Below are 24,759 nucleotides of genomic sequence, written 5' to 3'. Positions count from 1 at the left end.
AGTATGTTGAGCTAAAATATATTGACAAGTTTGACTGAAAACACATCCTAGACTTATTGTATAGAAATTAATTCAAAGATATGATGATTATTAAAAATGAGTATGCATGTATTATTCAGTAATAGCTTTTATTACCCCTTTGCACAATACAATCAAATCCACATCTAGTGTAATATAGGGCAGATGTATCACACTCTACAAGAGCATTACTTCATGAACATCATGTATATAGTTGTTTTTTTCTCTTACATTCATTCACCCACAGCAATACGAAAAAACACACAGTTAAAGTTAAAAATAGTCTATGCCATTTGTGTGGGGAAGTAGGGAAATTATTCTACATCACTAAGCATGTTATTCAATGCATAAACAAACCATTCTGCTATGTTTTCAGTGATGGGACTTTCACAGAAAGTCCCATCACTGAAAACAGTTTTGTTTTAAAAATGCGGAAAAAAACTAGAAACTTTGGAACAGTTAATACAACAGAACAATCTGGTTTAGCCTTATATTTGATAATGTATGGTATTTTGATTAGGAGATGCATACATGAAGACCCTTCAAGCAAAATAGCAGAAATCAGTAAGCATTTACCACACTCACATCCAACCTCTACCCATCTGAAAGATACGACTGCAGAGCTTCAGACAGACAGGTATCCATCCAGCTGAGCTAATGGACAAGGCCTCGTCAAACAGGGACATGAACAGAATTGCATAGAGCACTGAAGGAAGTCTAAACTCCAAACTGAGACATAAAAAAGCACAGCTGAAGAAGGCTATCATTTTATTACTACTCAGTTTGTGTGTTCAGCTCTGTGTACTATCAGCCTCCCTGCTCCTGCCCTTTATGCAAGCTAATAAGTACTAAGGAAACCAGATAAACATGATTATAGCAATTCCTTGAGAAAATGCTTTTTTCTGTCGGTCTTGTCATATAGCAGTGGAAGCTGATGGTTTCTTCTCAAAACCACAGTCATAAATTTTGGTCCTGTTGTTCACCCTGGACATCTGTTAAACCAGCTGCCTTGGGTAGAACTCATTCATTGGGCTCGTATCTGGAATGGACAGTGAGCATAAAGACATAAGGAAACAGGAATTAAAAGAACATGTTAAATCCAACCAAATGTTTTGTAAAACATACAATAAGGTTTGTGATAATTACTCACCTCTGCAGTCGCTTTCTAATTTCTTTGATCTGCTCATTCTTCTTAGTCAGAATCTCTTTCATGTTGCGGTAGGCAGCAGTTTGTTGAAACTTCTTCTCCAGTTCCTGTATCACACAAACAGAAAAGTGAGGTGAACACACCTGAACCTATAATACCCAAATGCACCACTGAACAACACAGAAAATTCCTGCCTGTGGCCATCAGACTGTATAATTCCTCATTATAACCACATAACTTTTACTAACACAACAATAATTTTGCACACTTATTTGTGTATATGTCTTTAATTATCATATTGATAATATATTGTCTAGTACATATTGTACAAATTGCTGTTCTAATTGTGTCTTAATACAGTGTTTATATACACACACACACACACACACACACACACACATATATATATAGTAAAATATTACTGATTAGTAAAGTAATTTGTTCCTGTAATGCATTACTTTTGTTACATATCACTCCCAACACTGGTCATTAATATATTTTGAATGGTTGTTTATCTCTATATGTCAGCGCTGTAATGAACTGCCAGCACATCCAGGGTGTACCTCACAAACCCTCGCAAGGAACAACAGGTGGTTCAGACAATGGATGGATGAATAAATTTCATCTGGCAAAAAAATTATTTAACCCTAACACTTCATTTGTCATTTTATTTTGGCCTTGGATAGACAGCACAGACTGGAGTGTGTTTCAAATAAAGGATAAAGGTCATGTGGTCTGATGAGTCCAGACTGATCCTGTTCCAGAGTGATGGAATCATCAGGGTGAGAGGAAAGATGGATGAAGTGATTACCCATCATGCCGAGTGCCTACAGTACAAGCCTGTGGCGGCAGTGTTATGATCTGGGGTTGGTTGAGTTGGTCAAGTCTAGGTTCAGGAACCTAGACCTGACCAGTAAAGATGAAGTATTTTTTTCTTCCCTGATGACACACACATATTCCAAGATGACAAATAGCAGGATTCATCAGGATCAGACTATGAAAGAGTGGTTCAGGGAACATGAGACACTATTTTCACACATGGATTGGCCACAACAGAGTCCAGACCTGGACCCCATTGAGAATTGTTGGGATGTGATGGAGACTTTGTACAGCGGTCTGACTCTCCATTGAGAAAACAAGATCTTGGCTGAACATTATTGCACCTCTGGATGGGAACACATTTTGTGACATTGCATAAGCTGATCAAAACAATGCCACAGCAAATGCATGCCATGATCAAAGGTAAATGTGGATCAACGAAATATCAGAATGTGCCAGTATTCAGTATTTTCTGAGTGCTAATATCAGTTCATGTTGGTTACTTGTGGTTAAGGGGTGACAGTGCAGTACCTTTTCTGCCAAAGTGAGCTGCTCTTGTACTCGCAGAAGCTCATGTTTTGAAGAGATCAGGTTCTCCTGCAGGTCTTTCTGGGATGCAGCGTTGGCACTCAGAGACCTTTCATAGTCGTCCTTCAGAGCTGCCACCGTATCCTCTAGGCTGGTAATCTCCTGGGAGTGTGCCATCATCTTAAAAGTTAAAAAAAAAAAAAAAAACAACGTAAAATTAGTTCACAGCATTCAATTACTTTGGTCAGCTTTATTTGAATAGTCCACCTATGGAGATTTACAGAAAACGTCAGCAACTCTTTAGTTAAGATTTAAAAAAGGAGCTGTTTAACTTATATGTAGGTGAGTCATTAAATATACTTTATAGAAAACTGGCTGAACATCATTGTCTTTTTCTTGCGTGAATTATGGAAAAAGTTAAATATTTGTGAAAGCCTGTTAAAAAGCCTGTTTGAATGGTACATGTACTCTGTAGGTCGACTATCCAGTTAATATATAATGATTATTTCCTCTTATTATTACAGAATCTAAACCTATCCTATTCACAATGACAGACAGAGACAACATTTTAGTTATCTTGATACATACCATATCCAGCCCAAGTTGGCAGGTAAAAGCAAATGATAGCAAGTAAAATAAAATGAAATAAATAAATAAAATAAAAACTATGGAGTTAAATAGATAAATAAAAATCGGAAGGTTTAATGGTAAAAACATGGACTCAACCTCTCAACAGTACCTGATGTTCACTTTGCACCTTCTGAAGGTCTTTCAGAGCTCTTTCAGCTTTAGTTTTCTCGTCCAGAGCACTCATAGCCTAAAAAATAAAACAGCATTTGATTGAATAAGATCAAGTACTACAGTGATAGGTAAGGATGGCTAAGAAAAACTGTGGGACTAGTTGTTATACCTGGGTTTCTAAAGTCCGCAGTCTAGATTTCAGCTTGTCATTTTCCTCTTGAAGTCTTGTTATCTCCTGAAGAAATATTAAGACAGGTGTGTATGGAGAAAAAAATTATAATAAGCCTTTGTACAATTCAACTAGACATGTAACAGATGTACAACACTGTGTTTCTTTACCTTGTTTAGGAGTTCAGACACTCCACCTTCATTGAGTGGTGCTAACTTGGGTTTGCTGGTTTCTTGGTTCATCTGGGAATAAAATAAAAAAGTAACAAATGATAAGGTAAGATAAGATAAGATAAGACTTTATTTATCCCAGTGTGGGGGAAATTTCACAGTTAACAGCAGCAGCATACAACAAAAAATTGAAGAGAAAAGACGAGTGAAAAATGAAAGAGACAAATAAGAAATTTGGCATGTATATAAATATTTATATACATTTAGAATTAGAAATTAAATTAAATATTATTTATGTACATCCCATGACACGTTCTTTTGTCTTGGGCTCACTGTTGGTATTCTTGCACTGAGAATCTACTCCAGTAATATTGTATAACCTGAAATATCTCTGTTCCATTTAATTTGTTAAATGAAAATAAACATTTGATCACAAAAAAAAAAAAAATATATATATATATATATATATGTTATTTACGTACATTGTATTGGGTTTGCCTTGCATCTCTGAAAAACATGAAGATGACTAAGGTCTATGTTTAGAAAAAAGGTGTGAATAACTAAACCCATGACAGAGAAGAGTATTGTATTACAAAGTTGATTTGTTTTTCTTTAACACTGCGCTGTGAAACCACACGTCAGCTTCACTGATGTGTGACTTCTGAACCGCATGCATGTAGTCAGCCAGAAATATAAAACTACTTAAAATGTGTCTTAAAGCTCCACTGCCCTCAGGTTAGTGGATTCCATGAGGGTATAAATATTCTTTCAGCACATGATTAATGATGAGCATAATGATGGTGAGGTTTTGGGCCTAAATATGGTTGAGCTGCACACAATACTTACCTTATCGGGGGTTTTAAAGTCAGTCTTCTCAAACTCAGCCACTTGTTCTAACAGCTCCCTAAAAACATTTACACACAAAAAGCTTCTATTAGAAACTTTCGTCTTCAAATAAAAACATTATCAGGGCTGAGCAGAACAGTAATAATAAAAATAAGCATTTGTACTATTTCTGAAGTAACTGTCAACTTGCAGCCTCAGTATTCATGCTTATTTTTTAAAACAGTCTACCATCTGGCAGTTAGGAATCTTTGATTAAAAGGAAAAATAAACACCCTTGTTTTTGATAACACTTTTGTACATAGGAGATATGCTTGTGGTGAGCAGAACAGCTCTGTGAAATGCTTATATGTGGTTAAAAAAAGCAGCTGAACACACGTAGACTGCAACACGGGGCGTATTCCTACTTTAGACACACACTCAGTCACATAGGGCTGAGCCTGCTTATCCACCCACTATGTTCAAATTCTAAACAAAAAAAAAAAGTTTCCAAAACATGCAGTTAACAAGGTGAAAGGTTACTGAGGTCAAAAGGTACATTAAGTTCACCTGAAAAATGCATCCAAAACTAATATTTTTACTGTAGTGTTTTACAATTGAACATACTGGCTAGCTGTGGCTATATGTTTACATGAATGAAAAATAAAGGGTTGATTATTGTATGAATGTGTTTGTGCAATAACAGAATGTATGTTTGTGTGTGAGTGATGGGTTTCTGCTTGTGTTTTATTAAGTTATCTATTTTAAGTGCTTTTATTTTTATAATAGATTTTATGTATGATGTACAGATTGGATGACACTTTTGAATTTCATTGTATTTGATACAATGACAATGAAGATATTCTATTCTATTCTATTCTATTCTATTCTATTCTATACTCAAGAAATAATGATCTAATAATATAATACTTGTGAACACGGAAAACCCTCAGCTGCAAACAGGAGCCTTTTGTGCTTTGGGCTACGGTTTGATATGGAAACCCATTACCCCAGATATTTTTATTATATACCCATCTTTACTACTGGTATTTTTGCCAAAAAACCCTTGAGTCTTTAATGCCAAAAATGTCAAGAGTGTCAAAGTACATCATGACAGCACTTCCTATGTGATTTATTACGGATATCATATGTACATGCCCTGGCTGCCCGCTGTTTAAGCTTGTGGGGAAAAAACAGGTTCTAAAGCACTCTTGGCAACCAAAAGAAACAAAAGAAAAAAAGAGGATTTATTATCCACTGACACCTGGCAACGAACACATCTCGTGCGATCACAGAGAAATGTGTGGTCAACGTGGTGCAGTCACATCAACAAAGAAGTATGCGTTCAGCTGTATAATAATGAACTTGTATGAACTTAGCTGCATTACGAAAAAACATGTTTCATTTGCTTTTATTGATTCAAAGCTTTGAAAGTAGCTCTGATTTTAGTGGTGTTTTCAGATGAGTAGAAGGTTTTTAACACAATTTAACCCACTTAAAATGTGCATGGAGGACAAAAAAAAACTTGCAAAAGGTCAATTACATCAGCAGCGCTTGTCAGGTAGAACAACTTTATTTCACTTTAAATGTAAATCAATGCATTTCAGCTTTTGGCTTCCATCAGGGTCCAAGCTGAAACATTTAGAGTGAAATAAAGTTATTCTACACGACAAGTGCCACTGGGGTTCTTGACAAGTTACAAGACTTCTGTGAGAACAATAACAAAACTCAACAAAAGGGGAGGTTCAAAGAAGACAGGCCCTGGTTACTGAGGATAATATGGGGCCCTCTTTATCTTAAGGTGTCACTGATTAAGCTCTGTGAAAAAAACATGATCTTTTGAAATTTATGTGAACTGACCTCAAAATTTTACAGCAGAAAAAGTTGTGGTTTCTAGTGTAAGTGTATGTTTCTACAAAAAAGGAAACCACTGCGCTAGTAAAAAGTTTGAATCATATAATAGACTGTGTGACAGTGACCTTTTTGACTGGCATGTAACACACCTAACACCACATCTAAACCATACTGAGAAGGAAGTGGCCCCTGATACAAAGGGTAACGATGTTCTCGGGTCCTAGATCACCTCATACTTTGGTGTGATACTCTGTTTGACCTTAAACTGTCACATTAGTGTTATGATTTTATCTTGGAAATGTTTAAAACAATAATTTAAAGTGAATTATTACATTTTTTCCATAATATCTTATTCTAATGGTGAGATTTAAGACAATTTTACAGCCTCCACTGGATAACATTCTATTCTATTCTATTCTATTCTATTCTATTCTATTCTATTCTATTCTATTCTATTCTATTCTTATGTCATTTTCAAACCTCTGTACTCATGTTGTTAATATGTTGTTAAGATATGGGTCAAATCATTACACACACAAGCTCAGAATTTGCATGAACAATAAAACACATGCACACACTATGGAAAAAAAAAATCTTTCAAGAGTTTTTTTTGGCTATGTATTATCCATACATATCACCACCTGTTTGCACAGTAACTTTCTGTCAAATGCTTGCATAGTGTTTTAGTGTATAAATGCAATGTTTAACAGGAAGCCTGCATATGTATAAATCCAAATATCCCACCTATTCTCAAGCTCTGAGATGTCAGTCTGTAGTCGAAGGTAGAACTTCTCTGCCTGGGAGAAAAGCTGTCTGAGCAGCAGCACATTGGTGTGAGCTGTATTGATGAGCTCGGTTTCCACCTCCCCACGTACCACTGCCTGCAGGTCATCCAGCATCTCTCTCACCTCATCCACTGTAAAGGTTTCCTCCACCAGTCTGAAAAAAGTAACTTTTATTAATGTCGAGTTAATGCAAATGAAATCTAAAGTTACATATGTTATTGCTCAACAGGCTGTCATTAGGTTTGTTGTGCATCAAAAGACAACTGGAATATACATGTATTTAAAGCATTAAAAAAAATTGTGACAACTGTAGAAGATATACAGGAACAGCTGGAGAGAAAAAAAAAAAAATTCTGCCTAAGTCTAAAGAAGGAAGCTCTGAAGGAAGTATGTGGTATATACAATATACCACAAGATGACAAAAGAAACACTGTTAAGCATGTTCTGAGTTCATACTAAATACTGACTTTTGGCTGTAGAAGCCATTTAGTTCTGATCTTTTTTGCTGTTTTATAATTTTCACATAATTCATGTGTTTTCTTGTATCATAACAAAGAGACTCATTACAACCCTGCAAAAACAAGGCCAGAGGTGACGTAATACTGCATAACCAGTGTATTTGTATGAAGTCTTAGTACATTTAACATACTGTATATGCCTATATGATCACTCTGTTGCAAAGTTTCAAAAACTCCACACATATTATACCTAGTTTAAGAAGGATGTATGACAAAGCGGTTGAACCCACCTACACTTACAATTTGCATTCATGCCATAGTCCAGAAAGCTTCACAAAAGGCATTACAAAGTGGTCATTACACTGTTGGCATAATCTGATTAGCTCCTCCTCTGGACACATAGCTCACTATAAATCAGTGCATAAAATGTTAAGGCTCAAGCCTTGAATATACTCCTATTAATAATTAACGTTTTGCCCTAATTTATAGGAACTGACTTCAGTTTGGACTTGTTTCTACATGTAAACAGTGTATTACGGTCTCATCTTAAATTCTCTTTGTTTTATGGGCTGTGTTTTGTTTTACAAACTCTTTCTTTTTAAAAGACTCAAATATACATTATGAAAACCTCACCTGCTGTCTTTGAGTTCTTCGAAGCAGGAGTCAATAGTCTTGAGTCTGAGGACCCTCTTTGAACGAGCAAACCGCATGTAATTAATGACTTCATGCTGATGGTGTTCATTAAACTCAAAGTCACCCTACGTGGAGACGAGAGGAGAGGACTTAGTCAAAAACATCGTCACTTGAGGTAAAAGACGTACTGACAAATATACCAGAACTATCTGATAAGCTACGTTAACAAGACGATTTCCCCTTGCTAATAGAAGGCATGGCCTATCCACATAAGCTTCAACAAACAGTACATCGTAAACAGAATGCTTACTAACTCTACAGCTTTACTCATCTTCAAGACGAGAACGAATCTGAAAAATACAACTGGGCGTATATCATTATAACTTATAAAAGCAAACAGGTGGCCTCCTGCCTAATAACACGTAGCAGCTACTTACCATGGTGGCAGTAGAGCTAACGGCAACGTTACTAAGTTAGCTAGCTTGCAGACTGTGCAGATTCTAAGAAAAATGGGGTTTCAGCCTCGTATTTAGGCCGCGCAGTGAAGAGTCTAGAATAAAAAATGTGTTATGTTGGGCGAGATTTACAGTAAAGTATTTCCTAGTAAATGAGCAATTCGATCAAAAGGCTGAACAGCGGTTATATCATAGCTTTAAGATTATCTAGCAGATAGGCTAGCAGGGCTATGTAGCTAGTGTTTGCCTTGAGAATGCCTTGGTAACGGAGGATAGCGTCATTACCTTGGTTACTGAAGGTGCATTCAAATGCTTTACGTGTAACACGGAAAAATCGCTCACATATTTGACTCATTAATAAAATGAGCGAAAAAAAAATTACGGCAAGTTTCACATTGTCAGTGAAACAGTTATAAATCACATTCAACATGATGGTGGTGCTACATCGTTCAGTTTATCTAGCTACATATTTCATAGTCTTAATCGATGAAATGGTGGTAAATAATTCACAAGTAATATTCAGTGACAGCTTCAGTGTACTTCAGGTTTCTGAAATATATAAGCTATATAAATAAGGTGTTTTCTTTCGCATTTCTTGGAAACTGAAAAGTTTGCCGTTTTCAACCTCCAAGACAGTGATACTACTTATCTTACTCACATTAACGTATGTGTTACTGAACTATCATTTCGTTGTGCTTGTCATGAATAGTGTGGTGCAGTAGATGGCGATAATGACTAAGACAAGCCAGATCTTGTCCAGGTTGAAAAGGTTCAGGCTTGAAATTTCTCAGCTTTTTCAGCTGTATGTGTGACCCCTGAAAAGATATAGCGTCCTTTGGTTCAGCCATTTATTATTTTTAATACATGAAAAAATATTTACAAAGTTGGTTACAGGCTATTGTAAAAAACAAGATATGAACAACACAAGAAATGTGAAATGTGAAAAGTGTTTTTTTTTCTTTGTCTTCTATATTTGTACTTTGTGCCACAAGAGAGTTGCCTTTTTAATTTTGTTGTACATGTGTATAATGACAATAAAAGCATTCTATTCTATTCTATTCTATTCTATTCTATTCTATTCTATTCTATTCTATTTAAGCCATTGACATCACTGTTAACTAATTGTGGCGCAGACAACAATACTTTAAATTAAATCCAAAAACTACTTACATACTCAGGAGCTTTTCACTGATTACCATGGATAAATGAATAGTTAGTTCATTTATTTGCTACTCTCAGGTTTTTGTCATCAGGCTATGGTGATGGTTAACAGAAAACCTAAATTCTGACAAATAATTATCTAATTATCAGCCACCAAGCTGTAATCAGAAGAGTACCTTCAGATAACAGTCCTGTAGGAACATTTCTGATTCTGGTTAGTTTCCTGATTATATTTGGAAACAGTCTGACAAAAACCTGCTGGCTGCAAACTGATACATAATTCTGGCAGTGGATGTTGCTATTGGCAACAGAACATCCATCTAAGACTGCTAGTGTGGCATGAGGTAGAATACAAGGTAGTGTGTCTAACTCTGACCCAATGGGTCTGTCATTGACATAAACCCACTATGAGGGAGTTTTCTAGTGTTGCTGCTTTCTTCTGTAACGTGGTTAAGTTCAGTTGTGATACAGCATGTATATGACTTTAAATTTACATACACATATGTGATAAAATATACATATTATGCACACACACATCATCATACTTTGTATTGTATTGCTTTATATAGTTCTGTGTTAATATTATTGTCTCGCTGGTTTTATTCATTGTTTAACAGATGCTGCTAAGGGACAAGTCAGATCTAATGAACTTCACTCTTTATATTTGTGTGATGGATGTAACAATAGAGTTCTGTATTATGTTGTGCTGTATTTCACAGACAAATATAGTGCATGTGTTTTTTCTTAGCAGACACATGAGCTAAATAGAAAGTTGTTAAGAATTCTTTTGCCCAGTCACCAGCTAAATCATTTTGTCTAGAGGGCTCCTAAGTTTAAAAAAAGGAAACTTTTTTTCTCATGTCTCTCTAGCTGTAATGAAATTATACTAACGGGCAGCGCATGGTTAGTCACCTAATCAGATGCCTTATAACGTGACCACTCTGTGCTGGCCCGCTTAAATTCACTGTGCAACACCAGGCATTCACAGGCAAAATGTTTCCCCTTTACCTTCAATCACGGTGAGTCTTTCTTTCAATCTCAGAAAGACTAGTTTAACCACTTTCTAGATTATATGCTGAAGGGACATGGGTCAGAGATAATTTTCATTAATTTATTCTTGGTTTTATGTTGGTGTTGTTCCACTATGGTCATCTTAGATGGTGAAACCTCACTGGTCACGCGTAATTTGGTTGTTTCATGTTTGGCTTGTAAAGTGACATAACCAATTCTTGAATTTTGATGTATTGTCAAAGAAACAAAATTACTGCATTAACAAGTGTTTGTGGAAAAATAACTGTGTGTGAGAGTAATGAATAGTAATAAACACTAAAACAAAAGCAAACTGTAAAAAACAAAATGTTGAGGCATGGAAACAAATATAACGTGGATGACATTAATACTTAGCAAAATGTTTTACTTAAATGGAAAGACACAACTAGAAATGTTTCCTACTTTACATATGTAGACATTTGTTTTAAGAAGTTTCCAGTTGCTGTGTAAGACACATCAAAAACCTCAGCCATAGGTTTCTGGAAAAGTGGTAGTGTTTTTAATCCAAAATTGTGGTTATTTTATATGATTTAGGTCTATTCTTATTTATTTTTCAGCAGTTTTGTGACATTAATACAACCTTGTACGTGTGTGTTTGATCTAGTCTAGATCTAACGAAGGTACTGTGGATCTGATAAATAGCCTATGAATTGCAGGACAGTGTCCCTAGAGGGCACAATTGCCTAGTCTAATCCATTTATCACATACACCTCTTGGAACCCTACAAACTGAAATATGAATCGGTTAAAACATCAATTAAATGCTCTTTCAACCACCTCAATGGAAGTGATACAACGAAACATTTACTTCTATGACACGAGGCTCACATTTAGCCCGGAATTTTATGTAACTTTAGCAAAATGCATGTCAGACTTAGATCTTTACATTGCATTCTTTGGCTAATTTACAGAATGACGCATATTTTCTCAATAGTACAAATGAAAAGACATGGAAATATCTTGTATGCACTCTTAACTGCAGCAGAACGCTATAAACTGTTTCGTGGTCAGTTTCGTCTGATACAATCAATTTTAAAAACGAAGAAACAGAGATAAGACTGGTCTCAGATCAGGTATGGCGGTAATTTGCCGTCAAGACAAACCAATCAGCTGACCGCCGCATGACAGGCAGGCCCGACGCATGCGCATTTGCAGACTTTTGGTATCAGGAATATGGCAGCGTCCTGAGCGTTGTTGGGGGGAATACGGCGTAACTGAGCACCTTCAGCATCAGAGTGGGAAAACTGAGAAGCACCAGCCACACTCAGAGGAGGGTGGGGGGCTGAGGGACGGCTACGTATATTACCCGTTAGCGATTCTGCAGGTAAATTCACCCGTTAGCACCTGCCACCTTCTCCAAGCCATCTTCTTCATGTTTGCTTGATTGAACCCCGCTGCTAATGCGCCTAGCTAGCTCCTCTGCCTGGAAGTAGCAGAAGCTGAGTGATGTGCTAGTTAGCTGCTAGCTTGTGACCAACCTAACATTAAGCCTGCTACAGCTCATTTTATACGTGTAGCAAACAAACCAAAGTGTTTGGTATAACCGGGAGTAGAGCAGACAGTAGCAATAGTTCCGTCATCGCAAAAACACTGCTGTCGCTCTTGTTTTTAGCTACACATGGACCGCGTAGGCCTGTTGCAGTGAAGCAGAGTTTGGTTAGCCGCTTGAGAGTCAGGTAACGTTAATGCTGCTTGTCATGGATTTACTTGACAGATCGCGGCGAACCAGCATACATCCTCCAACAGACTTAGCAACTGTCATGAGCCAGTATAACTCAAATCTTGTAATTTATCTTGAATGGTTACATTTGTATGACTTTGTACTTTAAATATACTGTATTCTGACAGTAGGCGGTCCGTGCAGTTCACTTATAACCAGACACAATGAAGTACACTGTAGGTTCCTGAGCGTTTACTTCCTGTCTTAGTAGAAGGCTTGCTACGTGTAATTGGCAAATAAAAGGAGGGCATTGCAACATGCCAGGGGTGCAGAAAAATGTTTGAAGACGAAAACCCACATTTGACTTTTATTAATAGCCTGTCATTACACGAGTATTTTAGTGGTCAAATACTGTACTTCAGCACAGATTAGTGTGCTTTTACCATTTTGTCTATTCAGCTTTGGTTGTGACAGTTTTCTGTCAGATATAAGTTTAACTGCAGATGGTTATGGCTGCATCTTTGCTACATACTGTTGTAATAACAGGTGACAATTTAACCCTTGATCTCACCTGGATGCTAGTGATAAAGATTTTATTATCATCTGTAAAAGTTACAGTTGGAGCCTGACATAAATGAATACAATATGCCAAGCAGGTCTGGACAGGTTTGAAAGTTATCACGGTAATTATGGTGACACACGGTATGGTTGCAGTATCAAGTCAAATTTAGTGATGACAGACATTTAGATATTTGGTGTGTAGATGTTTGCTACAGCAGTACAGCTCATTTCCAAATAGACAGCACTATACAGTGTGTATTGTTATCCTGTAATATGGAATTGGACCATAAAATATTGTCATAACTGACATTTGTTAAATGCACTCCAAAAGTTGTGAGACAAACAAGTTGCCATGCAAATATCAAAATGTTTTAGGCTGTGTTTATTTAATATTTGTCACTGTATCCTCCTGACCTGAATTTGCGTTCTCTTCTTCAATAGTTTTGCCTTGAGAAAACTCTTTTTTAGATAGCCTATGAATAATTTCCCATTGATCTACATACAGACTGAAAGAGCAGGGAGGGGTAATCACATGACTCAATCCTGGAATCTGCTTTCCTTCTGTTTTTTTTACTCTCATCCCAGTAATATAATAAAAAAAAAAAAACTGTCCTGCCCTCTGCAGCAGCAAATAGCATGCTGTGCACTGCTTGCTGCTTACATCTCCTATTGTACACTCCATCAGCACCCCGCGTTGGTTTGGTTTCATTATGCAGCTCCATGAAAGCAAGTTTGAAAGGAAAACAGACCCAGGCGTCCCGCTGCAAAGGATTAAAAAGAAAGTCAAAGTGTTTGATTTTATTTATTTATTTTTTTTACAGCTCTTATTGATTTGAAAGCAGCCTGTGTGTGCAGCCTGCCCTCTGCCCCCTGATTGAATGAAGAACTCCATCATTTAGATTCATTTTGCTGCTCTTTGCTTCATTTGTGCACTAAAATAGGGAGGAAGGAAAACTGGAGTCAGATTTTTCCAGGATCCTGGCAGACTGCTGACACAGGTTCTCCTTGTCACAGTGCAGCCGCTAGCAAATTACTGCACTAAGTGGGGATAGGACAAGGCAGTTATTCCCCCTTTTGTCCTCTCCTCTGTGGTGTGTTGACTGGTTAGTGTTTGAACCTACACCTCGAAACTGTAAACAATTGTATTGTACTTGCTCAAAAGGAAATGAATGTAATTCATCTACTGCACATATTTGACCAATTAGCTGACTCAGCATTGAATCAGCTTTTGTTTCATATGGTTTTTCATCCCATTTTGGACACTGAGCAAGTACACGTAGACATGGCCGAACCTCTGTTTATCTAGAGGCAATCAATATTCCATGCTAGCTTGGCACCACACTTTATTGACGTTTGATCAGCTGCTTGTTGTGCTCCTGATATCAGCATGGAATAGGAGACCTTTACTTCACTCTGTCAGTTTTAGAAAAGCAGAGCATATCCTTGTGATTCCCTATTCACAACTGTGCCCCCTTTAAAAGTGTGAAATTGTACAGATGACAGATGGCGTCTGATAAAGTGGGTGTCATGTGCTGCTAACTGGCTTGATACTGTGGTTCATAGCTATGCTAGAGGTTATGTAGAATCACTCAGTCATGGTCATTGAGTGTCTGGCTTCTCCATGTTGTTGGATAATCAGTGTTTACTCAGCATTAGTTCTGAAGAAGAGGGAGGGATAAAGAGGCACTCACTCTGAGGTGCAGAATGTGGAATGGCTGTGTGAAGTGTGTGTGACAGTACAGTGAAATGTGCATTGAAAGTTGATGCTGTAACAACTCATGAAGGTCAGGGTACAGATTATTTGATAAATTTATAAAAGGTATCCACATTGTTTATGCTGTGTTTTATGTCCATATATTTGACCTCAAACAGGCTGAGCCAAGATCACGTATTTTTTCCAAAATGTATATTAAGTATAAGTATCTTTCCTTTTCTGCAGGCCCTGTGAAAAGATGAATGTCGTCAAAGAAAACAAAGACCTGGCCTGTTTCTACACCACCAAACACTCCTGGAGGGGAAAGTAAGACCCACACAACTTTTTTTTTTTCTTTTTTAAACCTAGCGATAGGATTTCAGGCCTGGTGACACTGTCTGTTTCACATCTTCTTTGTATCAGCTTTCATGGCAACATTAGCCTTGTTAACTATTCACTCCAACACCTTGAAGGGGAGCTTTGGAAAAAGCTTAAATCCTGAGTCAGTGCTTCCATTGTGTTGACTTCATTATCTTTACCAGGGAAAAAGATGACTGCAGACCACGTTCAGTAATGGCTGATCAGTACTAATGTGATGTAGGGTTTTCAAGAGCTCTTCTATCAACTGAAACGTAAGCTAAATATGCAGATTAGTTAACAACTGGCATATCATACACCTATGTTACACTGAAGGGTTATGTATGAATTTGTTCATATACTAGACTGTATGACACCTGCAGCGGCCATATCAAAACACATAGCACAATGCAGTACTGAATGCTGATATTTGGTTTGTAAATATTTTGTTGCCATCCTCAATATGGGGGTTTTCCCTGTTTTCTTTTTGTAATGGGCGTAGTGTCTGTTTTCACATAATTTTAGATCATTACATAAGTGCATGATGGAAGAGCTTCTGACAAGAATAAGTCAAATTTTATCATCAACAAATATGTACCATTAGATCAGATGCAGTCCATTATTATTACTATGTTGCTGTAAAATTAGAGCAGATAAAAAAAAGACATCCCAAACACCATTATAGACCAACTATAACCATTAGATCTTAGAGAAGTCAGTTACTTTTGGCAGTCTTCACATTGAGTTTGCATTAAGTTACCATAGGTGATGTCAAAAAAGGGCTGAGGTTCTGTGCCTAAAAGCCCTGAAATGACACTTATGTTTCAAGGGAATTTTTCTGAATTTCCTCATAAATGGAAGGCGGCGTCTGAGTAACAGCATGTACAATATGTGTCAGAGGAAGACTGTAAAGCAGCACGGGAAATACTAGGTTGAACAGAGATGTGAATCAGTGCAGTATGTTGTAGTAGTATTCAGCTTATGGAAAGTAGACTGTGGTTGAAATACATTATCAAGACGGCATAGACCTAAAATTAGTCCGGATGTGAAGTAGGTGCTTGGTGACCCTCTCCACGAAAGAATGAACCAGCTCCAGTGAGCCAGTGGGATCAAATTACCAATACCTGCTTTCTAAATGTCTTTGTCCCATTAAGGCCGCCATTGACTTGTGTAACTTAAGCAGGGCGGTAGAGCAGTAGCCATCATCAGAGCCTCATCTGGCTAATGCTTCCTGAAGTGTCCGGCAAGAGCGAATGTCCATTTATGTGAGGTGGACAGTAGAGCTTCAGGCATCTCCCATTTAGAAAGTCACTGGGAGGCAGGAAGTTAACCTGGGTTACATGAGCATTGTGCTTTGCTTTCATGTGTCACCTGAACATCTGTTGACATGTCAGTTCCTCCCACGACTGCACATGTGCTCAGGATATTTCACTGACTTGAAAGCATTTGCATCAAATGTTTAGTAACTGATGGCTGACGGCTTTTGTGTTGTATTACTGACTAGACAGCGAGAATCCTTTGGACAGTGCCTATGTTTTTAGTTCTTTGCACTCTGCAGATAAGCTAAACTACAATGCACTTCAAAAATTTTGTCACACTTTTGTTATTACTTTGTGTTATTTATTGCCTGTTTTTTAATTTACTGTTATCACTGATCTTTTAACCTGTATTTCATCATGGTGTGTGCTGCTGACTTTTGGCCAGATCAATCAATCAGTCAATCAATGATTCAATCAATCAATCAGTCCAGACCTGACTCTTGATTTGGTCTCCTTTGTAAAAGAGATCTTGATCTCAGTGGGACTTTATCTGGTTAAATAAAGGTTAAATAAAAAAAGTAATATTGCATAATTACTGTGGAACATGGAGAACATTTGTCCATGTTTTGCAGGTTTATTTATTTATCTTTTATTTCATCAGGAATGCCCCATTGAAGTCCAAGATTGCTTCTTCAAGGCGCTCCTGGCAGATATTTAAAAATAATTGATTTCTTTTTTGTGTGTGTCACTGGATGTCAGAGACTTGGGGTTACGCTGACATTTTCCGAGCTTGTGCCAGAATTGTTTCTGCTCCAGTTGTTGAAATGATGGTAAACAAAAAGTAAAGTGTTTGTGCCTGTGCCAGCGCCGTTTTTCGTTTTTATTTTCTCTTTACTCAGACTTCTGTTTAATTTAATTCTTGTGACTTTAGCTTGCAGCAAATATTAGATTTGTCTGTGTGTTCTCATAATGAGGGGCATTAGGTTTTCTGTCTAATTACGCTTTTGACTACACTTCTTCTCTACAGTCTTCCTCTAAAGATGCAAATCTCATTCTCCTTTGAATGTCCTTTGAATGCTTCCATAGTTCCCCATTTATTTATTTTTTGACAACAGGGAAATTGAACTGCAACAGATGCTGATGTTATCATTTTGATTTCGCTGTGACTTTAATAGATCAGTGGTTCCTAAACTTTTTGAGCTTGAGTCCTAAAAATCCATGTTGTTTCTTTTTAAACCAGAAAACAGTCATATCATCTACATTTTCATGACTCTACCGCTGTCAAAAGGATTAATTAAATGTGCTTTACCTGAATGTCATAACGTGAATCACAGGTAACAATCACTTCTAACACTGATTAGTGACGTTGAGTAAGTAGTTACACACTAACATGACTCAGACACAAGAAACACACAATTCATGTGTAATGAACACAAACACAACTGACTGATTTGTATGCTGCAAAAATGGCATCTGAAAGTTTTCACCTTTTGCAACTATAACGCAGTTTTTGTCTGGTGTTCGTTAAATTGTTTGTGTCCGTTTATGTCTTTAATTCATCCATTTTCATTGTGTTGCATCTTATTTCATCTTTTGTATTGTTTGTTTTTTTTCAGCTTTATATCTTACATTGTTTTCTTCTTGCATCGTTTTACTATCTCCTCTACATTTCACATTGCTTTAATGTGGTCAACATTTTTAAACTCCATGTATTTTAAACAAGAAAAAGAATTCACTGACTATATTATTGTCATGTATTAGACTGTGACAATTTGTGAACCATTAAAATCCAGCCTAAAGTTTGGGAAAAGCAGTAATAGATGTTTTCCATGCACCACTACCCAATCGTGTATATGACACAACTTCTCCCAATAGTTTGTGTTAATACTATATTGTGTTTTTAGTCTTTTTTGTTGTTCCTGTTTGCATTTAGACCCACTTAAGTACAGTAAATCTTTGTAATTGACCTCTACTTTTACAACTGTGTTTATTAAATACTGTGTGGTCTGTAGAGTCTTGTATAGGAGCTTATTTGTATTCCCAGCTCTGTTTGCAGACACACAGATAATACTTCTGCCTTTCTTGTGAGAAAGTGTGCACATTGGTGTAAAGCAGAGATGCAGCGGTTTACTCAAATACAGGAAGTTGCCAAATTTGATTTGTTATGAAACACTGGAAGTCGAAGGAAAAACTTGAACGAATGGATCTTCTTCAGTAGAGTAACCTCTTAACGTATGATGGCTGTCAGTTGTGTAAACCGTTCCTGTAAAGTTTGTTTTACAGTGTGCCCTTTCTCCTCATAATTTGTTTATTGTCAGTTTTAGGGCAGCTAGCTCATGTCAGCCCATTTCATGTGAAATGTATGTTATTGCTGAAGAACTTTCAGTCACCAGACATATGGTGGTATAAAATCTCACCAAGATGATTTTCTTATCTGTGCTGGAATGGAAATTTTAACCACCACGGCATGATAGTGAGGTGTTCATGATTTGTGGCTAATATAACAACTCTACAAAGCTTTATGCCTATTTACTTTTGCGATTATATTCTCTTACCTGTCCATCCATATGCTTATTCAGCCATTTCTTTAGCTTCTATCTGTGTAGTCACTGCTTCATCTGCTCATCTGTATTTATCAGTGTGTTACTTAGACATGGTTGTGCACTATTTTTAAGAGCATTAATTCTTATACTGTAACTAGTTTGCCTCCGTCTGGAAGTGTCTTTTTTTCTTTGAGAACAATATTTTTGTTGTTATGTTAATACGCATTTTTTAGTACTTTTAAAGACAAAGTCCCCTTGTTTTATTATCAGGAAATCACATGAGAAGTTGGTTGTTATCTCACTGAGTCAATTGAAATGTGAATATTCATACGAGAGAAAGAAAGGTGACCTCTTAATTTGCTTCACATATTTACATTTTTATTGTAATTTACATTAGTAATAATAGTAATAATTAACTGTATCGAGCATTTGGAAATTCACTCTGATTTTCCACACACACTCACTAGGCAGTGATGAATATCGCCTTTGTACTAAGATAGAATAAAGAAAAACAAGACAGCCTATAGAGAATGAATAATTAACAAGGTTTGTGCTGACACCCAGTTAAGCTTTCCACTTAGCACCAAGGTCAAGACACAGGGAATGGCCTGAGACCAAGACAGACTCTGGCTTCAGAGGACAGAATTAGGCAATAATGGAAACGAAACCTCAAACTGAAAAAGTACACGAACCATGGTTTCATAACAGGAGTGAATGAAAATGACATGCCAACAGTCTAATTGTGAAGAAAGGACACTGACTGCTGGAGGAGCGTGGACCTAATACTCCAGTCCAGCCTCACTCAGGCTTCTGAACGTCCTGTCTGATTGTGTTTGTCATGTCCTCCAAACACCAGTACAAATGCTTTATCCGCAAGTAACCTCTCAGTTTAACTTAGTTTAGCTGCACGTCTAAACGGTTTACCGCTCAGACCTCTTAATTTTTTATCAAGGCCTAATGAGGATTTGCAAAAGAGAAAGGAGCTAAGTCAGCAAGTTTGGTGCAGGAGCTGATCGTGAGAATAGAGTCACTAAAAGAACATGTTCTACACGTACATGTGCATTTAACACTAAATTAGAGCTGCAACAACTCAATCAATTAACTAGCAACAGTTAACAGTCAGCAGTCCTTTATGAATCAGAATCAAATCAGAATACTTAATTAATTCCAGGTAGAAATTATAGTGCATTTGCAGTTGGTCCATTCAAGTATAACAAAAAATTGCTGGAAAGAAATTATCAATACAACATAAAGAAAAAAAAAAGAAATATACATATTAAAACACTCTATTAACTCACAGAACAGTAATTTGTACAACATGTACTAGACAATATTATTGATTAAAGAAATATACATAAATAAGTATAATTATAATTACAGTGATCATATGACAGTATTCTGAACTGATATCTTTGGATTTAAGCCCAGACACATTTTTACAGTTTTTTTTTTTTTTACAATTACTTTGCTATTACTATTATATTTTTACTTTTATGTAGAGTAAACAACTAACGTAGTCAACAAGAAATTGATCGAAATAATCAGTAGATGCTACGCCAGTGAGAGCCTTTCATTGGATAATTATTATAGTATGTTTCAGCTGCAGCAAGTTATTCAGCCTTAACTGTTGAATGTGTAGCTTGCTATTTCTTATGTAGTCTGAAACAATGGGAAAAGGTCCTGTGGTCTGATGAATTCAGATTGACCCTGGTTGCATCAGAATAAGAGAGACCGATGAAGTGATTGCCCATCATGCATACTGCCTACAATGCAAGCCTGGGGGGGCAGTGTTATGATCTGAGGTTGGTTCAGTTGGTCAGGTCTAGGTTCAGGAGCATTATACTGTATTGTATGTCCTGTATGTAAAGTGAGGTCAGCTGAACCTGAATATACTGAATGACCAAGGTTGAACATCAGTGGATTCGTTTTTCTTTGGTGACGACACAGACATATTCCACGACAACAGTACAGAGATTCATCAGCCTCAGATTGTCAAAGAGTGGTCAAGGAACATGAGACACCAATGTTAGACATAGATTGGACACCAGACCTGAACCGTACTGAGAATTCACACACTGGTCTAACTCTCCCATCATCAGTACAAGAGTCAAACAACTATACAGCTATGGACAGAAATAAATGGGACAGTTATTGTGACATTGCATTAACCAAATAACCAGACAGAAAGTTATAAATTGGGCAAAAATACAAGGCAGAATTATATCTATTCATGATCATGCCTGCAAGCTGTAACACACAGAAACAGCACAACATGCAAAGATTTACTCAATACAATTTCACACTTCCTTCCTACAATGTGACAAAGCCTGGCCTCATAACTGTTCAGTTGAATTCATGTCCTTTGTGTGAGTCATTACAACTGGTTCATTTCATTTAAAGGTTTAATGTAGTATGAATTTGTGTGATGATACAGCTTCTTTAGTGTTAGCTTTACTGTTACATGTCCACATTAACCCATAAAGACCCAGTGCTACTTTTGTGGCAGTTCCCAAATGAATTTTTCTCTATTTTTTCCTTTCTTAACTGATTTATCACCAATTTTTTTGGGAATATTATCTTCTGTATTTTGTATTTTCTGGTGTAAGTCACGTATTTTCCTATATTTAATCCACAGATCATGTTCATGAAAACAGAGTAAATGCAAAGTTGATTATATCAAAACAGAGAAAAATGAAGAAAAAGTTACTTTTTCAGCAAAGGTGTTACTAACTGAATGTAAAAACAAGTGTGTCCATCCACTGTCATTGATCCAACTCCATGGGTTTTACTGGTGAATCAGTGTTGAAGAAGATGACGGTGTTTCCACTTTAACTATGGAGCCTCTGCACGTTCAAATGGGACATATCTGATGACCATAAAAAGATGACAAACTGTATTTCACATCAATTATTTACATGTATTGGCAGGATTAATGGATCAGCGAGTATTAATCAGTTTATATCTGTAGATGGTTTGTGTCACCGGTGGCTGTTTGGGTCTTTATGCGGTAAAATGGAAGGAAGGCTTTATTTTGATAATCTTTACTCTAGGTAACTTCACATTATGTCAGCTGCTGGCTCATAGTAAATGTGTGCAAGCTGACGTCATTAACCTGGATGTGGGGTGATATCATGACGTAACCGGGCATGAGTGATATCACCTGCTCTTGACTCATCACTTGAATTCACTGGGAAATGCAAATAAACCTTCTGATCTCACCCCTTTCTGTCCTCCAATGGATATGTTAGAGCTGTATTTTTATTATGAGCAATGAAGTATATGGCATTTTTAGACTGTAAACTGAAAGGTGTTGTTTGCGTTTGTTAGAGCTAAATGCATCTGTAAGCCTCGTTTTGCCTAAATCCCACGTGTTTCAAACACCAGCCAACAGTCACCCAGTTTCTCACATTCAGTGTTAAATGTGTGTGCCTGCCTGAGGTGTTGTAGGTGTTTCCTTCTGTAGTTTGTGAAGGATAAACTGTTTTTCTGACTCATCCTCTCTCTGTTTTTCCAGGTACAAGCGAGTCTTCTCAGTGGGAACCCATGGCATTACCACTTACAACCCTACCACATTAGAAGTAACAAATCAGGTCAGTGTGTTGGCAGCTTGATACAAACAGATGTTTACTGCTGTGTTATTCAGTGCACTCTTCTGCCAGCGCCTTACAAGGTGCTACTCTAGAAAATGTGGTGCTTTTTATCTCACCGGCTGATGAAGGCTCATAATCTTCGATAATCTTCTGCAAAACTACTGATCGGATTCGTTTAATATTTTTATGTTGCTTCTTTGAGACAGTGTCTGCAAAGTTTGTCCCAGTTTTGACAAATTGACATTTTTTATTTTATTTTATTTTTTTTGATCAAGGACTTTGTTATTAAGATTTTGAAAAGTATTAATACAATTACATTTACTATAGAGGCATTTTTCTTTTTTAACCCCCCCCCCCCCGAAATATTACAAATTCCAGAGGAAAAATGAACAAAAAAACCAGCCAGAAAGTTAGAGAGAAGCATACACAAATGCATATTACATATACACATACGTGTACACTACACTCTACAAATTAATCTCATCCCTGCTTATAGTTTCAAAGTGAGCTAAGAAAGGTTACTGGGCATCAGAGAACTTCTGAACTGACCCTTTAACAGTATAGTGAATCTTTTCCAGTTGGACATAATACATTACCTCTTTCACCCAGTGACCATACATAGGTGGCTTTGGTCCCTTCCATTTTAGCAATATCATCCTTCTAGCTATGAGACTACAGAAAGCTATCATGTTGGCTTGTAGTTTAGTCAGGCTGACGTCTCTTGGGGTCACTCCAAACAGGACCATAAAGGGACATGGCTTTAATGAGGTGTTACAGGATTTAGTCAAATAGTCAAAAATAGCTTCCCAAAAGCTAGATTTTTAAATATTTGTGACAGATTTTTGAAATATTAAAAATTTGCCTTTTGGTCCATATTTTGATGGCTTATAACATGGAAATGGTTCAAGATATCAATATAGTTCATATTGAGCACTGATTGGAAGTCAAATATGGACTTTCATTTAATTAATTGAGTTCTCCTCCAGTGGAAGTACCACCCACTTCTGTTGGGAGATTGATCTCCTGCATCAAGACCACAGGACTCTAAGATAGAGACAGAACCTGACAACCTCACAAATTCAAGTTTTTGTTGATGCTTGATAGAGCATGCTGGTGAACTACAGGGCCATTGGGCCTAGTTTTTGCTAAAAGCTGACTGCCGTCTGTGCAACCTCATGTAATCAGAGGTGTAAATGCTTAAAAATATGCTAAGCTTTCAACACTAATTAGACTGATCAGAACATACTGAGTGGGTACTAGGGATTACTCCACTAAATGCTGTAATAACAATGTATTTCGTGATGTTTTATGTGACCCTAACAATGTGTTTGTCCCTCTTGTTGCCACTATGTGTTGGTTCCAGTGGCCTTATGGAGACATCTGTGGTATCGGTCCGGTAGGAAAAGGTCAGGGGACAGAGTTCAACCTCACATTCCGTAAAGGCGGCAGCAAGAAGTCAGAAACGCTGAAGTTCTCCACAGAACACCGGACAGAGCTGCTCACAGAAGCACTGGTGAGGAGAACAGCTGTACCGCTTCATTGCTTTCGTACACAAAAATATTACCAAGCTCTCAGATGTGGTGCTTATTGTGGCTTTTTCATGCTTTCTGGTCATGTCATTCCTGCACATTTTGCTGTGTTGTCTAAAAACATTGCAGCAAAGTCACTTAATGTACAATACACTGCTTGGGAATGCAGCGCTTGCAAATCACAGGCCCTTTGACTCACTGTAGTTGTTTATCACAGATGGGAATCAGCAGATAGTTTCAGAAGAAATAAACTCACTTCAGTGACATATTTCATAAGTCTGAGGACAGAAATTACATCATTGAAAATATTTTTTTAATACTTGAAGGGTATCAACAACTTATCCTGTGTTTTTGGAATCTGTAATGAAGACCATCTGTCAAACGTGCTTCATTGGGATGACTTAAATACAGTAACTGTCGTTTTATGTTTTTTCTTGTTGACAGAGATTCAGAACAGAATTTTCAGAAGGAAAGATAACTGGAAGGGTAAGTGCTAAGATTATTATTCAGACAAAAAGGGTGAAAGTGTAAGTTATCCATTTGCACGTTTGTCACTGTTGACAACATTATACTGACTCATGTTTACATACATGTGTCATTCAAAATCCAATATTTCTGAAAATATAGCTTCCACTGTCAAAAAATATCAGTAGTCTGTGCACAAATGTATTAGCATTATTTCAACACAGTTCTATGCATTTCTTACAGCTTTTTTTTTTTGACAAAAAATGGCCACTCATTTGAACCCTTAAGTAAAT

At 37.0% G+C, this 24,759-nt stretch overlaps 2 protein-coding genes across 7 annotated transcripts in view; one reads left to right on the top strand and one right to left on the bottom strand.

The window, feature by feature from the left end:
- Window positions 1-109: 109 nt before the first annotated feature.
- lztfl1 (leucine zipper transcription factor-like 1) lies at window positions 110-8,866 on the bottom strand. 2 transcript variants are annotated; one of them, XM_030123534.1, is made up of 10 exons: window positions 8,582-8,866; window positions 8,145-8,269; window positions 7,013-7,207; window positions 4,439-4,496; window positions 3,593-3,664; window positions 3,423-3,488; window positions 3,252-3,329; window positions 2,516-2,692; window positions 1,169-1,272; window positions 110-1,057 (listed from the first exon to the last, which is right to left on the bottom strand). In XM_030123534.1, exons 1-10 carry the CDS (start codon window positions 8,582-8,584, stop codon window positions 1,039-1,041), a joined length of 897 nt encoding a protein of 298 aa, XP_029979394.1. In that variant the 5' UTR covers window positions 8,585-8,866; the 3' UTR covers window positions 110-1,038. The 2 variants fall into 2 exon arrangements, with proteins under 2 accessions (XP_029979394.1, XP_029979395.1); XM_030123535.1 differs by having other exon boundaries at window positions 2,516-2,674.
- Window positions 8,867-11,971: 3,105 nt separating this feature from the next.
- dnajc13 (DnaJ heat shock protein family (Hsp40) member C13) overlaps window positions 11,972-24,759 on the top strand; it is a 40,535-nt gene continuing 27,747 nt past the window's right edge. For all 5 annotated transcript variants that reach the window (XM_030122992.1, XM_030122991.1, XM_030122990.1 and 2 more), the window contains exons 1-5: window positions 11,972-12,133; window positions 14,970-15,050; window positions 22,397-22,472; window positions 23,836-23,985; window positions 24,446-24,487. In XM_030122992.1, the coding sequence (XP_029978852.1) occupies window positions 14,983-15,050; window positions 22,397-22,472; window positions 23,836-23,985; window positions 24,446-24,487 (336 nt within the window). In that variant the 5' untranslated portion in view covers window positions 11,972-12,133; window positions 14,970-14,982. The remainder of the gene's footprint in view (window positions 12,134-14,969; window positions 15,051-22,396; window positions 22,473-23,835; window positions 23,986-24,445; window positions 24,488-24,759) is intronic.

The sequence above is a fragment of the Sphaeramia orbicularis genome, chromosome 20, assembly GCF_902148855.1.
Source record: "Sphaeramia orbicularis chromosome 20, fSphaOr1.1, whole genome shotgun sequence".
Lineage (NCBI taxonomy): Eukaryota > Metazoa > Chordata > Actinopteri > Kurtiformes > Apogonidae > Sphaeramia > Sphaeramia orbicularis.
The sequence above is the reverse complement of the archived record's forward strand: the minus strand, read 5'-3'. Positions and strand labels throughout refer to the sequence as shown.